A 16,564-nucleotide genomic window follows, 5' to 3' on the forward strand; every position below is an offset into this window, starting at 1 on the left:
CATATAAAACTTACTGAAATGTGCAGGAAAACTGATGCAAACTTATGTCTCCAAGTGAAATCTGCACACCAGTTTCCATCAGTTTTTCTGAAGTTATAGTGCGAATGAGGCTTTGTCTAAAATCTGTTACACTGCAATGATTTATGATATTGCAACATTGTTTGCCTTCTGTTATGTGGATATATTGCCATCTTTCCAAGATAGAATTCTATCTGCTGTCAGCACAGCGACTAAAGGTCAGTTAGAACTACAAGTTTAATGGCGGTTCATCCGGAAATATAATAACTCCAGGTTAGCTACAGTATTTCCACTGAAGCCATCAGCTGTGATGGGTTTATAGTCTCTCCACCCCACTCCATCCACTTAACCACTTGCCCTCTGGAAGGTTTTACCCCCTTCATGACCAGGGCAGTTTTTCCTATTCAGCACTGTGCTTCTTTAAAGCGGTAGTTCCCCCTCCAAAAAATTTTTACCCTTAGATTGATGCTCATTTTGTCTAGGGGAATCGGCTAGTTGTTTTAAAATCGATGCTGTACTTACCGTTGTAGAGAGCGATCTTCTCCGCCGCTTCCGGGTATGGGATTCGGGACTGGGCGTTCCTTCTTGATTGACAGTCTTCCGACGGTCGCATCCATCGCGTCACGAGTAGCCGAAAGAAGCCGAACGTCGGCGCGGCTCTATACGGCGCCTGCGCACCGATGTTCGGCTACTTTCGGAAAATCGTGACGCGATGGATGCGACCGTCGGAAGCCTGTCAATCAAATAGGAACGCCCAGTGCCGCAGCCCATACCCGGAAGCAGCGGAGAAGATCGCTCTCTACAACGGTACAGCGTTGATTTTAAAACAACTAGCTGATTCCCCTAGACAAAATGAGCATCAATCTAAGGGTAAACATTTTTTGAAGGGGGAACTACCGCTTTAACTGGCAATTGCACGGTCATGCAACACTATGCAAATTAAATGTACAGTGAAGTCCAATATTTGGACACAGACATGATTTTCATACACTTTGGCTCCGTATTCCAGCAGAATAAAATTAAAACAAAACAATCCACATGCATTTGGAGTGCAGACTTTCCGCTTTAATTCAAGTGGTTGAACATGAATATCGAGTTCAAATTCTAGGAACTGCAACCATTTTTATACGCAGTCCCCCCCCCCCCCCCCCCCCATTTTCATGGCCTGAAATGTAATTGGACAAATGAATATAATCCATAAAATGAAGTCTGGAACCCATGGACATTACTAAAGACTGAGTTTCTTCCTTTCTGATATGTTGCAGTGGTCTTTAGTTCTTTGTGTGTCTTTCTGCCTTTAGTTTTGCCTTCAGAAAGTGAAATGCATGCTCAATTGAGTTGAGATTGGCTGATTGACTCGGCCATTGCAGAATAATCCACTTTTCCTTCAAAAGCTCCTGGGTTGCTTATGCAATGTTTTTGGATCATTGTCAATCTGTTCTGTGAAGCGCCGTCCAATCAACTTTGCTAAATCTGGGCTGACAGTATTTCTCCAAACACTGCAGGATTCATCCGACTGCTTCTGTCACATCAATAAACACCAAAGACCCAGTGCCACTGGATGCCAAGCATGTCCATGCCATCGTACTGCCTCCACCATGTGACCACAGATAACATTGCGTGCTTTGGAACATGAGCTGTTCCAAGCCTTCTCTACGCTTTTTTTCTCTCTCTTCCTGTCTTTCTTGTACAGATTAATATTGGTCTCACCCGTCCAAAGAATGTTTTTCCAGAGCTGATCTGGCTTTTTTTTCGTTTTTTTTTTTTGGGGGGCAAAGTCTAACAGCTTATTGAATGTTTTTAACCTTTGTAAACCCTCTGTATTTGCTCTTGTGAAGTCTTCTCTTGATTGTAGACTTTGACAATGATATGCCCACCTCTTGGAGAGTGTCCTTCACTTTTAATTTTCAGTAGAGGATCGTGCGATCATCCACCACTGTTGTCTTCCGGGTACAACGTCCAGACCTTTTTATGTTGCTGAGCTCGCCAGCATGTTCTTTCCTCAGAATGTACCAAACTGTTGATTTGGCCACTCCTAATGTCGCTGCTATCTCCAATGGATATGTTTTTATTTTTGAAGCCTTACAATGGCCTGTTTTACTGGCATAGGTGGCTCCTTTGAACGCATGATGTAGGTTCACAGAAATGGATTCCAAATGCAAATACCACGCTTGGACCCCATACGCATTAGATTTTCTGCAGATTTTTGTCGTCCGATTTACCAAACCATATGAGGTCAAACCTGAAGCGTTTCAATTTTTACGCAATCAGGCAGGCCCTTGCACTACATGGCTTTGGTAAATCTGAAGACAAAAATCTGCAGAAAATCTAAGTGTGTATGGGGCTTAATCAACTGTAGACCTTTTTACCTGCCCAATTGATGAATAATTAACGAAGGAGTGGTCCACACCTGGCCATGAAACTGCTTTTGATTCAGTTGTCCAATTACTTTTGGTTGATTGAAAAAGGGGGGGAATGGCTATTAAGAGCTGTAATTCCTAAACACTGTCTCCAATTTGGATGTACATAACCTCAAATTAAACCAGAGATTGTACACTTTCAGCCCATATCCATTATAGAACTATAAAAAAAAAAAAATGTGCCTATGTCCAAATATATATGGACTTGACTGTATATAGTTTTACACAAATAGTTTTCTTTTGGTGGTATTTGATCACCACAAAGTTTATTTTTATCATATAAATGTCTGAATGTTGAATAATTTTCTACTTTGTCATAAAGCCTATCCAATTAAATTTTGTTAAAGAGGAGTTCCACCCAAAAATGGAACTTCCTCTTAACCCACTCCTCTCCCCCTTACATGCCACATTTGGCATGTAATTTTTTTTGGGGGGGGGGGGAGTGGGGGCTTCAGGAGAAGGGGACTTCCTGTCCCACTTCCTACTTCCACCGATGGGCTGCAAAGGCGATACGTCATATCGCCTGTAGGCGATCGCCTGTCCAATCAAACAGCGACGCGCGCGCATGCGCAGTGGGTGCCAGGCCGTGAAGCCGAAAGCTGTCACGGCCGGGTGCCCACAGTGACAATGAAGACGCCGGCCGGGGGGGAGAGGAGCGGACCCCCGGCCGGCGCGTCACTGGAACGCTGGAGCAGGTAAGTGTCAGTTTATTAAAAGCCAGCAGCTACACTTTTTGTAGCTGCTGACTTTTAATAAACTTAAAAAATGTGTGGAAAACCCCTTTAAATGGTATCTGCATGGAATATATACTGGAATGTATGCACCTAATAGACACTTTATTTCAATGGTGGTGATCGGAGACTGTGATGGGTTGGCACAGAGGGTCACAGCTAGTGACTAATACAATGATTAGTGATAACACTACAGACACTAGCTGGGAAGGAGTTACCGTCTATGGGCAATCCAAGGTTTAACTGTCTGCCTAACAATGTGTAGTTTGTGCTACTTTTCTGGCTGATTTTTCTCCCTGCTTTTCAGGGAGAAGAAACAGTCAGATCGCTGCTCACTGCACAGTTAGATTGGACATAACTGATCAGCAGGTTTCAGTTGAAATCTACCAAACTTGTGTTGTGTCCAATCACAGCACAGGTCAGCAGAGGGCACGCATGTGTGCCCCAAACCCAGATTGCATCTCTTTTCAAGCTGCTTGTTCCATCTAGTTTTTGATGGCGGTCTCATGGCTTGATGACTGCTATCAAATGAGCCAGCTGCTTCAGCAAGTTGGACACATCTTTCCAAAAATGCACCTGCATAGATCTGAATAGGCCCTAAAACAGACACTGGGGGAAATTATCCGCTTCACCCCTTATTCACTCCTAATTCAATCTACTACATGCCAGCTTTTCATATTCTGCCCAAGCAAAATGTTGGTCATTCATAGATTTGTGTGCGGCATGAGTTGTTACATTCAATGATTTTATTTCAGAATTCGGAACTTGATGAATGAGACTCCAACATCCTACTCATTGCTGATTATGCACAACGATGATATCTATGCGGTACGTGACCCCTATGGCAACAGACCTCTGTGCATTGGAAGGCTCATCCCAACCAACCATGAAAGAAAAGGTAATTTACATACAAATGTCATCACACAATAACACATCCATTGGCCTTTATAGGATTGCCTAAAGCCTAGCACACAAGGGCTGAATGTCGTATGGCCTCTGTGTCTGACCGAAGCTGGCCGTTTATAGGCTGGCTCGCCTATTGAGATTTTAAAGTTTGTCGCCATTCCACGAGCGAGCGCAATTTTGAAGCGTGACATGTTGGGTATCAATTTACTCGGCGTAACATTGTATTTCACAATATGAAAAAAAAAAATTGTGCTGACTTTACTGTCACCGCTGAAAAAAAAAAGTGAGTGTTTGCGGTCAGACACAGTGGGGGCAAGTGATGGCACAGCAGAGAGGGGCAAGTGATGGCACAGCAGAGAGGGGCAAGTGATGGCACAGCAGAGAGGGGCAAGTGATGGCAATGTGGGGGCATGTAATGTAATGGCACAGTGAGATATGAAAAAGCCTGTTCCTGTCAGCGGTTCTGGCTAGCCCTCAGCTTCCAGAAGACTAGTAAGAAGGGGGTAGTCTTATACAGTGAGTATATCCCAAAATCAACATTTTTCCTGGAAAATTAGGGGGTCGTCTTATACGCCGAGTCGTCTTATACGCCGAGTCGTCTTATACGCCAGAAAATACGGTATATTAAATAGAAAACTATCTTTTTAGATTTTTTTTTAATTTTTTTTTACTCCAAAAGCATTTTATCAAAATTGATAAAAATTGAAATCAACAATCTGATTTATTTTAATCATTGCTTTCTATCCAGCCTGGATAGATGCAATACATTTTTATTCTTGAGTTTAATTCACTTTTTGGAACCCTTATAATGTCACCATTTGCTCATTTGTGTTTTTAGACCGTTTTAGCAGAATTGGAATTGCACCAAGGCAGTGTTGCTGATACTTGGTGACCTTCATGGCGTTGGGTTGTTTTTCTTCACTCTAATCTTATCTCCTGTTATTTGCCTCACAAATTGTTCAGCATTTCAGTAGAACAAACTTCAGTTTACCAATAGCAAGCAACTCTGCTGTAAGCCCTGGGACAACAATGCAGTTGTGACCATGAGATGGCTCTTCTCTCTGATCTGTGCTTATCCTCTTTAGTGTGTTTGTGGAATGGATTGTCCTTTACCCACTTCAGCTCCAGAAGGTTTTACCCCCTTCATGGCCAGGCAATTTTTTGCGATATGGCACTGTGTTGCTTTAACTGACAACTGTGTGGGCGCACGACACTGTACCCGAATACCGTTGATGCCGTTTTTGTGTGGGGAGAATAAAAAATAGAGCGTTCTTTTGGTGGTATTTGATATAGTGGTGGACAGATTTCACACCTGACACTTTTTGGGGTCCAGTGACACTAATAATGATCGGTGCTAAAAAAAAAAATGCATGGTCATTGTACTAATGAAACTGGCAGGGAAGGGGTTAACATCAGGGGTGATCAAAGGGTTAAATGTGTTCCATGGCAGTGCTTTCTTCCTGTTGGGGATGGTTTAACTGAAGGAAGACAGATCCGTGTTCCTGCATGGCAGAAACACAAGATCTTGGGCTTCCTTACTAGCAAAACGGCGATCTGCCTTGTTAACATAGGCAGACTTCCGTTCTGCCTCTCGAATGATCGAGTTTCCTGATTGACTCCCGCTGCTTCCAATCGTGGTGGGAGCTGGACGCGTCCCAGAGCCATAAAAATATAATCTCACGTTCAGGTAGGTGATTTTCTTCGCTAAAGGGCTGCTTTGCAGCAGTATCTCTACATGGGGCAGTCCTTAAGTGGGAATTGGACTAAAATGAGGGGGGGGGGAATTGGTGAACTGTAAGCATGTGGTTAGTGAAGGGGATAAGTGTACCATGGGGGGGATCTAAAGGGGATAGCAGGGCTCAAGTCCTGCGGGAACGCGTGGGAACGGAGTCCCTGCACTTTTTTCACAGCAGGAACTCCGTTCCCTTTGCAGGACTAGAGCAGCCAAGCTGCCCGAGCCAATCCTTCACTAAGCGGCGATGCCCAGCTCGAGTCACTGTCAGGGGCAGGCGAACCTTAGTAATCTTTTATGTTACTGGCCGCTTCCTGTATATGGAATCATCGGGTAGTGTGCGGGTATTCCGTCACTTCCTCGATGCCGCAATGTCTCCTGGGAGCTTTTGTCATTGTTCCCAAGAGACATTGCGGAGGTCTGCCGCGAGTTATCGCAGGATTTAGAAAGAACTCTGCAATGTCTCCTGGGAACAATGGCAAAAGCTCCCAGGAGACATTGCGGCATTGAGGAAGTGACGGAATACCCTCACACTACCCGATGAATCCATATACAAGAAGCGGCCAGTAACATAAAGAATTACTAAGGTACAGTGGATCGAAAAAAAACATGCAGTTTAGTAATTATGCATATAAGCGCATAATTTTTTTTTTTTTTGGTGGGGGAGTGGATCTTGGGTGGGAGTTCCCTCACTTTTTTCCCCAGGACTTGACCCCTGGGGGATAGGATGTGTCCATGCGCGCACACAGGTGTTTGGAGGAGGGAAAAAAAAAGGAAAATCGATTGCATGTTCAGGGGAGCGTTTAGCATTTTCATTCCTGTGGATAGAAAAATGAACATTCTAGCCAATAGCGTGAGAAAACACTTGATGTACAAAATTTTAAGTGACTGCTGTCTATTGTACCTCATATGCATAGATTAGATATTCTGTTGTGGGGTTTGGCTTTCTGCATTTTAGCTAAAGTATTCAGTACATTCAGTGCCGATCCTGACCTCCCTGGGGCCCTAAGCAGCGGGGGGGTTGCCAAAAATGACATGTCACATTAAAGTTGACAAGTGTGGGAGGGGCGCTGCCGACAGCAGTGACATGTCACATTAAAGAATAAAGTTGAGAAGCGGGGTGGGGGTGTTCTGCTGTCGGAAATGACATCTTACATTAAAGTGACAAGTGGGGGGTGCTGACTTCTTACCTCTTCTCCCATGCAGCCAGCGAGTTGAGAAGTGGGGGTGAGGGTTCGAAAATGACTTCTCACCAGGCGGGGCTTCTAGTTATTTGGGGGGCCCTCCACAGCTTTGCGGGGCCCTAAGCGGCTTGCATAGTGAGCCTATAGGGCGGATCGGCCCTGAGTACATTAGATTTACAAAAACACATGAATGAAGTAAATCTGACATTAGGCCAGTATCCACCTGAGCCCCAATGTTAATCTTGACAAATTATGATTTAGTTTTAGTCATTCTAATGACGAAAATGCCATTTTGGTTGTATTTTGGTCGACTAAAATCTCCAGTACATTATAATGCACCCTGCCCTGTGCTCTCCATTGCTCCAATTTACTTCCCACCCCCGCTTGCAGCCTGGCATTATGGCCAATAGAGTTTAGTTTTGCACTTCCGTTATGTCAAAAAGCAATATTCTTGTTTAATTTATGAAACTTGGTTTTATTTATAAATGCACTGTATTTCAATGGCTAAATCTGTGTCTGTAGTGCGTGTTCAAATCTTCATATCATAAATGTGTTGTTTTTTTTTACCCCAGTAGTATGTAATGAATTTGGAACTGACAAAAATTAATTCCAATTTTGATTTAGTTGACCATTTTATTTTGGTTTTAGTTTTCGGCACTGAAAATATGCAGCAGACAAACTGACAAATCTTTTCGTCCATGACTTTTTCCCCCAGTGCCCATTGTTATAATACAGGAAATCTATGACACTATGCTGTACTGCATTTTCAGATTATTTTTACTGATTTTTAAAGATTTCTTTTTCTTAGCAAAAAACCCATCAGAGACAGAAGGCTGGGTGGTCTCCTCTGAATCCTGTAGCTTTTTGTCTATTGGTGCAGAGTAAGTATTGGTATAGAATTGTACACATAAAACAAACTGTAAATGTCATATTGAGCACACGCATGATGGGTGACACATTTCTGAAACCTTCATAAGACTGCAGAACACTAATTGTGTTTATAGCAATTTAGTGTTGTCGAACGTTCTATAATTAGGATGGATTTGGATCGTTCTGATTGGGTTTCAAGTTGAAACAAATTCTGCTTTCATACATTTTGTCCAACTAAAAGAGCTATTTTTGTTAATATTTAGAGATTAGTTTCATGCAAGATCCCACATGATACAGGGACTGGCGTTGTTATGGATGGAATCCAACGGCCGTGATTTTGTAACCTTGTGTTACACGAGACATATCGGAGCCAATTTGTACACAGGGCAGAATGTGATATTGAATGAATGTGTTCACACTGCCTCTGCTTTTAGGCCTTGGTGTAGAAAATCATAGCACTTACCCTCTAACATTAAAGTAACCAAGACCATTGCTTAAAGGGGAGGTTCACCCTATAAAAAAATTCTAACACTACATCCAGCCCAGTTCTCCATATAAAATTACACTGACCTTTTTTTGCCGTAGATGGCGTTTAACCTTAGAATTCACCGCGGCTTCCGGGTAGGGAATCCAGCGAGAGTGGGCGTTCCTATTGACATGCCAATTGATTGACATGCTAAACGACGGCGCACACAGCGCGTCACGACTTCCCGAAGGAAGCTCGGCTCTATTCGGCGCAGGCGCCGAATAGACCCGACCCGAGCTTCCTTCGGGAAGTCGTGACGCGCTGTGTGCGCCGTCGTTTAGCATGTCAATCAATTGGCATGTCAATAGGAACGCCCACTCCCGCTGGATTCCCTACCCGGAAGCCGCGGTGAATTCTAAGGTTAAACGCCATCTACGGCAAAAAAAGGTCAGTGTAATTTTATATGGAGAACTGGGCTGGATGTAGTGTTAGAAATTTTTTATAGGGTGAACCTCCCCTTTAACCACTGAATCGCCTTAAAACCATATTCAACCCAAAAGCGATTTAAATTGAAGCTTACCAATTCTTAGATGTGACGGCTGTCTTTTTAGGCTTTATTTCTATTTTATCTGGTGATCCAGACTGACAATGCGGTGCTGCCTGATGTGCCTCCTGTTCTCATTCCTCCAGAGCTGTCCTAATACAGGAGGTGTGTTACTGGCTAGATCCCTGGAGGGGAAGCAGCGAATGCAAAATATAGGTGGTCCCCTAGTTACAAACATCCGACTTACAAAGGACTCCTACTTACAAACGTAAGGAGACAACAGGAAGTGAGAGGAAATCTACCCCTAGGAAGGGAAAGTCATTCCTGTAAGAGTTAATATGGGAAAAAGGTGTCTCCACTGATGCTTTATCACCAAGGCTTGTTTCCACAACGCAACATTTTCAGAATCCAATTGTCATTGGGACAGAAAGTGAGGTGAAATCTTCTGAACAGGGGCACATACAGCAAAACAAACATTACAGGGGTGATAACCCTTCCCTATGCCATCCAAAAATTTTAATCGTTTTTTTTTTTGGGCTGGAGCTACACTTAAAAAATGTACCTGTTCCAACGTACAAACAAATTCATCTTAAGAACAAGCCTTCAGTCCCTATCTTGTTTGTAACCCGGGGACCGCCTGTAAACTGTAGGAGCCACCACATCTGATTGGTAAGCTGCAATATACTGTATAACCTTTTTGGTTTGGAGTTAAATACGGCTTTAAAGCTGAAATGCAAACAAATGCAAATTGCAAATGAATGCATTTACTGTATATGTTCAATAAAAATGTATTTTTTAAATACAACTAAAGTACATAATTTTCGGATTAATATCAGTATGTGACTACTTGTACAAAAACTGTACCAGGATTTAGTGTTCTGATACAATTGGGAGCAGAGCATCCATAGGTTCTGACAAGGCAATGCTAACTGGAGGGGACAGCAGAGGGAATAATGGGATCAGCAGCACTTCAATGATCCCTCGCCATGCTGAATCCTAGGCTGGTAGTGGGGAGTTGGGTCCCCAAATTGGAAAGACTCAAAATGCATGGGCAGAAATGCAAATCTCTTCGCACATATAGTAACATATAGTAATTTGCACCCAAATATCTGTAGTGAATTTTCATTCCTGCAAAGAGCAACATGTGCCACCTGGTTGACTAGAATGCCTAAAGAATTTTATCTCTCTGTCCATTTTTTAGATATTACAGAGAAGTCTTGCCTGGAGAAATAGTGAAGATTTCTCAGACTGGGATACAAACGCTGGATATTGTCCCCAGACCTAAAGAGAAGGACCCATCTGCATTCTGTATATTTGAATATGTTTACTTTGCACGGCCAGACTCTATTTTTGAAGGTAGGCTTGAATAAGGAGGGTCTTCCTGTGGGGTACTGATTAAAATATTCATAGGGTTTGTAATAGTGTTGGATCAGTTGTTGGGTGAAAGTGTGTGTCAAACATTTAATACATTCCACTTTTAGCTGGGGCATAGATGTCCCTTCTAGAAGTGTAATCCCTGAGTGCAGATGTCCAAATACGGCTGATAATTCCAGGATTCATTTTGGGCTGGTTGCCCTTATGGAGGAATACGACTTCAGTGGTTTTCTAGGTACCCACTGTTGGATACCAAATAACAGAATGAGAACATAAAGGGGTTGTAAAGCTTTGTGTTTTTTCACCTTAATGCATCCTATGCATTAAGATGAAAAAACGCCTTGCACTGTCCGGTCCCCCCGAGCCCCCGTTTTACTTACCTGAGCCCTGAATCTCTGTGGGCGCGATCCTGCGTTTCTTTCCCCCAGCTCTTTATTGGATGATTGATGGCAGCGCAGCCATTGGCTCTGGCCGCCGACTGTATCACACAGGTGCGCTTTCGCAATCTAACCCCCTTGGGGAAGTGCTTCCCAGAGGGGGGTTAGCTCTTGCGGGGAGGAGCCGAGACAGCTGCCTAGGGACCCCAGAAGATGAGAAATTGAAGCTTTACAACCCCTTTAAGATGGGTAGCAAACGAATTACGATTTGACAATGAGCATCCTTTCTTTAAAGGGGAGTTCCAGGCATTTTTTATGTTTATTAAAAGTCAGCAGCTACAAAAAGTGTAGCTGCTGGCTTTTAATAAACATGCACTCACCTGCTCCACGGTCCAGCGACGCGCCGGCCGGAGCTCCGTTCCTCCTTGTTACTGTGGGCACCCGGCTGTGACAGCTTTCGGCTTCACAGCCGGGCACTCACTGCGCATGCTCGAGCGGTGCTGCGCTATGCGATTGGACAATCGATCGCCTGGGACCTGTCACGTGTCCCTGGCGATCGCCTATAGGGAGGGGCCTCCAAAAGGCAATATGACGTATCGCCTTAGCGCCCCCTGGCCAGAAGGAGGAAGTGGGACAGGATGTCCCACTCCCCCCCCCCCCCCCAAAAAAAATTACATGCCAAATGTGGCATGTAAGGGGGCAAGGAGTGGATTAAGCGGAATTTCCACTTTTGGGTGGCACTCTGCTTTACCTTTATAGTGATCCCAATGGATCATGAAGCCAGCCTGAGGTGTTTAATTATCTTTCCTTCAGGACAAGTGAATTGGTAGGAAATGGATACATACAATACAACGTGGTGATTAGATAGGATATTGTACTCCTGATTTTTTTTTTTTCTGTAGGTCCTACCAGCTAAATTTAAAAATACAGATTTAAATTTATGTTTAATTTATGTGTTCTAGGACAGATGGTGTATTCAGTTAGAAGGCGGTGCGGTCAGCAGTTGGCTATAGAAGCTCCAGTTGAAGCTGACTTGGTCAGCACTGTGCCAGAGTCTGCAACCCCTGCCGCCTTGGGCTATGCCGAGAAGGTAATGATTTGGTCTTTACATTTTTCTTTCCCCTCCCCCTACCTTTATCAGAATATATGTGCTAATTTCCCTTTACAACTTTCCAGTGTGGCATTCAGTATGTTGAAGTACTGTGCAAAAATCGCTATGTTGGACGTACCTTCATTCAGCCAAACATGAGATTACGACAGCTTGGGGTTGCAAAGAAGTTTGGAGTCCTGTCGGATAACTTTGTTGGGAAAAGAATAGTGCTGATTGATGATTCCATTGTGAGAGGGAACACCATCTCGCCGATCATTAAGCTGCTGAAGGATTCTGGAGCAAAAGAGGCAAGTGTGGGAGAAGAGGGTACATTTCATGGCGTGTGAGACGGTTGCATGCTGACTTCCTGATTGGTGGTTTGATCTAATCTTGTGTACCTAGAATGCTGTCAGAAGCCCTTTACCTGGCTGTCTGCATCCTAGAGTCCTTTTTCACTGGGCACAAAACCATGTTGGTAGGTTGGGGGAGCAACTGTCAGTTAATTAACAGAAGTCCTTATCTGTGTAGCAGTGTTGGCATCGGATCATCTCATTGTGCATATATAGATGTTACAGGGGATGATGCCTGGCCGATCCTAGGCAGGGTGCATTGCACCCAGGCGCCTGCAGAGGTGGGGGCACGAAAGTGCCAGAGTTCTCCCCTCCCTCCTTCTCTCCTTGTTTTTGTGTCCGTCCAGAACTAGTGTTCTGAGCATAGGTGTGTGTCCGTCCAGAACTGATGTGTGAGCATAGGGCAGCCGTCCAGCCTGACAGTGCTCGGGGGAGGGGCCGGTCCTCTTCCTGACATGAGTTCTAGTTTTCAGTGGCTGCTGAGTGCTGATGTGCAGGAATTAATTCCCAACACTGGGAGTCTTGGATCCTGCACTGTCTCCACCAACTCCAGTTGGAATGCCTCCCACTACCATCTCTATCTCAGGCTGCACGGAGAGAGAATCGAGGTGAGTCAGTGTTCAGTGTACTGTGTGCTGGGGGATGGCTTCCCCAGCATCCCTTTACACGTGCTCTGGGCTGCCCCTGCTCTAGATGTTTTATGGCATGATAGATTGCATAGGATACACAGCCCCTGCCCATTCCTGTGCCTAGTCCATCTACAGATGTGATGTATAATGAAATGTAAAGAGGAGGAGTTAGTAAAATGACAACGCCCATGTGGGGGCGCCAGAAATATTTCTGCACCCAGGCGCCTGTGACCCTAGGATCGGCCCTGCGGTGATGGCAAGCTTGCTAAACTGTAAACGATACATCATAGTTGGCTTAGCATTTTCTTTTTTAACTGGTTGCTGACAAGAGTAGCTTCCCCCCCAATTGATCTTTGCAGGCTTCAATATTGTTTGCTTTTTATTGTATTCTGTCCAGGTGCATATTCGTGTGGCTTCCCCACCTATCCGATATCCCTGCTACATGGGAATTAACATTCCAACCAAAGAGGAGCTGATTGCAAATCGTCCAGAGTTCAGTGACTTGGCTGGCTACATTGGTAAGCAAACTTTTAACGTTTTGATGTGCGCACACAGTGCCAGTTAACGAATATGTACATGAAATCGGCTCACTGAGACAGGCATCAGTCCAGGAACCTGGCGCATCCAGACTTCTTTGTCATGATGACACGGTGCCTGGACCGATTCCAGTGACATCAGCGGAGAGCGAAGTTCAGACTGCTCTTTGCTTAAAACTGGTCAAAAGGAATTGCACTCCTGTGACCCCTAGGAAGCCCAGCCAAACGAGCTTAGGCTGGACTTCACCTTTTTAAGTTAGTTAATTTTGTGTATTTTTTTTATCAAAGTAACTTCTATATAAACCAGGGAGACTGGAGCCACTGGCATTTTCGGTGTGTGGTTAGTCGCCCATCTAACCAGGCCATAAATTGGGTATCCCTTCTTTGCAAATGGACCTGGTTATCAGTGTTAATTTCATCGACTAAATGCATACTATTTTAGTCTACTAAAATATGACTAAAACAATTGAGATAAAGTATGACTAAAATGGCATTTTAGTCCAAAAAACTAAATTGAAATTTGACATCAAAATTAACACTGGTCTTCATACCTCAATACCATAAATGACATATTCGATTTTTCACTCCAGCAGTATATTATGAGTTTGGAAATTGTAGAGTAATGTTAATGAAAGCATTACAATTCAATTACACACTAGATTTTAGACTAAAATGTACTGAAATATATAAACGTAGGACATTTTGGTCGACTATTGTACTGGAGATTTGGTTGACTAAATACGACTAAAACTATTGCAGAAGACTAAAATAGGACTAAAACTAAAATGTTTTTTTTTTTTTTTTATCAGGGTATATTAGTTTACACTAATTATATTAAAAATTATCTATTTTGCAAAGTCCTTGTGACAGTTCAGCAAGGATCCTGAGTGTACTGTTGAATGTCCAGGTAGCCACTAGAGCAGTGTTTCCAACCGTCCGTATTTTTACAGACAGTTCGTAAAAACTGGCACTTTTTTCCCCGGTTCGTAAATGTCCGTGGTTGCGGGAATGTGCCAGTAAAAATAGCCGAGATCTGTTCGGCTTGGAACTGCGCATGGAGATTAGAGGCAGGGGGTGATGGTGGCTGCGGTGGCACCGCAGAGGGGGATGGAGGTAAGGGGAGGTTGGAGGCAGGGGGCTATGGAGGTAAGGGGAGATTGGAGGCAGGGGGCAATGGAGGTAAGGGGAGATTGGAGGCAGGGGGCTATGGAGGTAAGGGGAGATTGGAGGCAGGGGGAGTTAGTGGCAGGAGGTGATTGGAGGCAGGGGGTGTTAGTGGCAGGAGGTGATTGGAGGCAGGGGGTGTTGGTGGCACTGCAGAGGGGAATGGTGACACAGCAGAGGGTGGGGGATGGAGACAGGGGTTGTTGGTGGCACAGGGGGATGGAGGCAGGGGGTGATTGGAGGCAAGGGGCCTGGGGGAGATTGTGGCACCGCAGAGGGGGGTGAAGGCAGGGGGTGTTGGTGGCAGAGGGGGATGGAGGCAGTGGGTGATTGGAGGCAAGGGGCCTGGGGGAGATTGGAGGCAGAGGAAGATTGTGGCACCGCAGAGGGGGGTGAAGGCAGGAGGTGTTGGTGGCAGAGGGGTATGGAGGCAGGGGGTGATGTGACTAAATAATTTGCCCTTATATCAAAATTAACAAAAATATGTTTTGTGTTTTTTTTTTTTTACCTTAATATCTTCTACCTTAAATCAATGCTATTTGATGCCTAGTGTACTCGTTTGTAGCCTAAATACTGAAATGTAATTTAGTAACTTTTGTGAAATGCCAGTAAAAACGTGGCTGCGCCAGTAAATTTCGGGTGTCGTGCCAGTAAATTTCAATCTGGTAGGTTGGCAACACTGCACTAGAGGGGAGCGCCTTAGTGTATGAAATGCAACCCTGGCCAAATGAACAGCAAACCTGTCAATGCCAGTTAAGTTATTGTATTCTAAGATTTTCAAATTTTGCAAGTTCAGTCTTTGTTCTCTTCCTTCCAGGTGCGAACAGTGTGGTTTACTTGTCTGTGGAAGGATTGACTTCTGCGGTACGTGAGGGCGTAAAATCCTATAAAGACCAACAAAACGGATTGAATGGCACAACGTCTCCACCATCTTCAGGTGGTCACTGTACAGCTTGTCTCACAGGAGAATATCCAGTGGAACTCGAATGGTGAATTTCATCTTCGTTACGGGATGTGTGACCTGTCACCACTGGACGGTTTATTTATTTTATCTGATGGACAGGACAGTTGCTTCAAAGGGCATCAAACCGTTGTTTTTGTTTTTTTTGCCTATGCTGAAAGACGCACAGAAAATACTCTGCCTTTTTTAATGTCTGTTCTGTAGAGTTGACCACTTTACCTGTACAGTATGAATTCTGTGTTCTTTATGGTTTTTCTATAGTGCAAATGTCTGCTTCTCCTTCCTTTGTCCTCTAACATCTGGAAGGCTGGCAATAAATCTTTTTTTACTTTTTATTGCGGTCGGCTAGTTATTTTCTCTAGATTTCCAGATTGCCTGCGTATCAAAGTTGAAATACAAAATTATGAAATGCCCAAAAGTTTGCGGCGCACAGCCAAGCATTTTTCTTGCTATTTTATTTAACATTGATAAAACTACTAGTAATAGGATTTGTATTGGTGGGATATGGGGCACCCTTGACAAGCCCCAGCTGGAAAAGACCAGATCTATAGCAGCCCTACCTTGCTTATTCAAGTGATTCTGAGTTTTATTTGGATACTGTAACAAGCACTGCAGAAGGCTGATGTAAGTTGCCCACCAATCCTCCATGCAGGTTCTTGTTTTCAAATTTTGCCCCTCTAACCCAATATGTGGGCCGGTGGCTGGAGGATTTTATTCTCCCCTTTCCATAGTGGTGCTACACTTTCCTGTTGTGCTGGGGGTAGGCTGGTGCCTCAATTTTTCACTCACATGCAGTGTCATTGGGCATTTCCCAATTATAAAGCTTGGCGAACAGCCCTGTGCTTTGTGGAGCCTATTGAGGAGCATTGCGTCATTTAAGACAAACTCTCTCCAACTGGCTGCTGCACAATTGCAGCACTATGGGCAGTGGTGGTTTATTGCAGGAGTTTTGTATGTATAAGATTTTACACTTTTTTTTTGCTCTGTAATTCTGAATTTGCTGACCTTTCAACAAGCTTCAACGTATTATTCCTCTCCAGTTTGGTAGTGTAACACAGATCTTACAGAGGTTGCTTTCATTTTAACATTGAATTGCTAGCAGACTCTAATGCCTTGTACACACCATAGGAATTTCCGATGAAAAAAGTCTGATGGAATTTTTTTATCAGAAATTCCTATCGTGTGTGAACCCCATATGAGTTTAGAAATAGA

The 16,564-nt window shown here is 44.0% G+C and overlaps 1 protein-coding gene across 1 annotated transcript in view; it reads left to right on the forward strand.

Moving 5' to 3' along the window:
• The window catches only part of PPAT (phosphoribosyl pyrophosphate amidotransferase), a 48,487-nt gene extending 32,800 nt beyond the window's left edge, over nt 1-15,687 (forward strand). Inside the window, exons 5-11 of the mRNA XM_040334699.1 lie at nt 3,925-4,067; nt 7,800-7,872; nt 10,073-10,227; nt 11,585-11,712; nt 11,799-12,020; nt 13,089-13,209; nt 15,209-15,687. Of these exons, the coding sequence (XP_040190633.1) occupies nt 3,925-4,067; nt 7,800-7,872; nt 10,073-10,227; nt 11,585-11,712; nt 11,799-12,020; nt 13,089-13,209; nt 15,209-15,384 (1,018 nt within the window). The 3' untranslated portion in view covers nt 15,385-15,687. The remainder of the gene's footprint in view (nt 1-3,924; nt 4,068-7,799; nt 7,873-10,072; nt 10,228-11,584; nt 11,713-11,798; nt 12,021-13,088; nt 13,210-15,208) is intronic.
• The last annotated feature ends 877 nt before the right edge of the window (nt 15,688-16,564 follow it).

This window comes from Rana temporaria, chromosome 1 (genome assembly GCF_905171775.1).
Source record: "Rana temporaria chromosome 1, aRanTem1.1, whole genome shotgun sequence".
Lineage (NCBI taxonomy): Eukaryota > Metazoa > Chordata > Amphibia > Anura > Ranidae > Rana > Rana temporaria.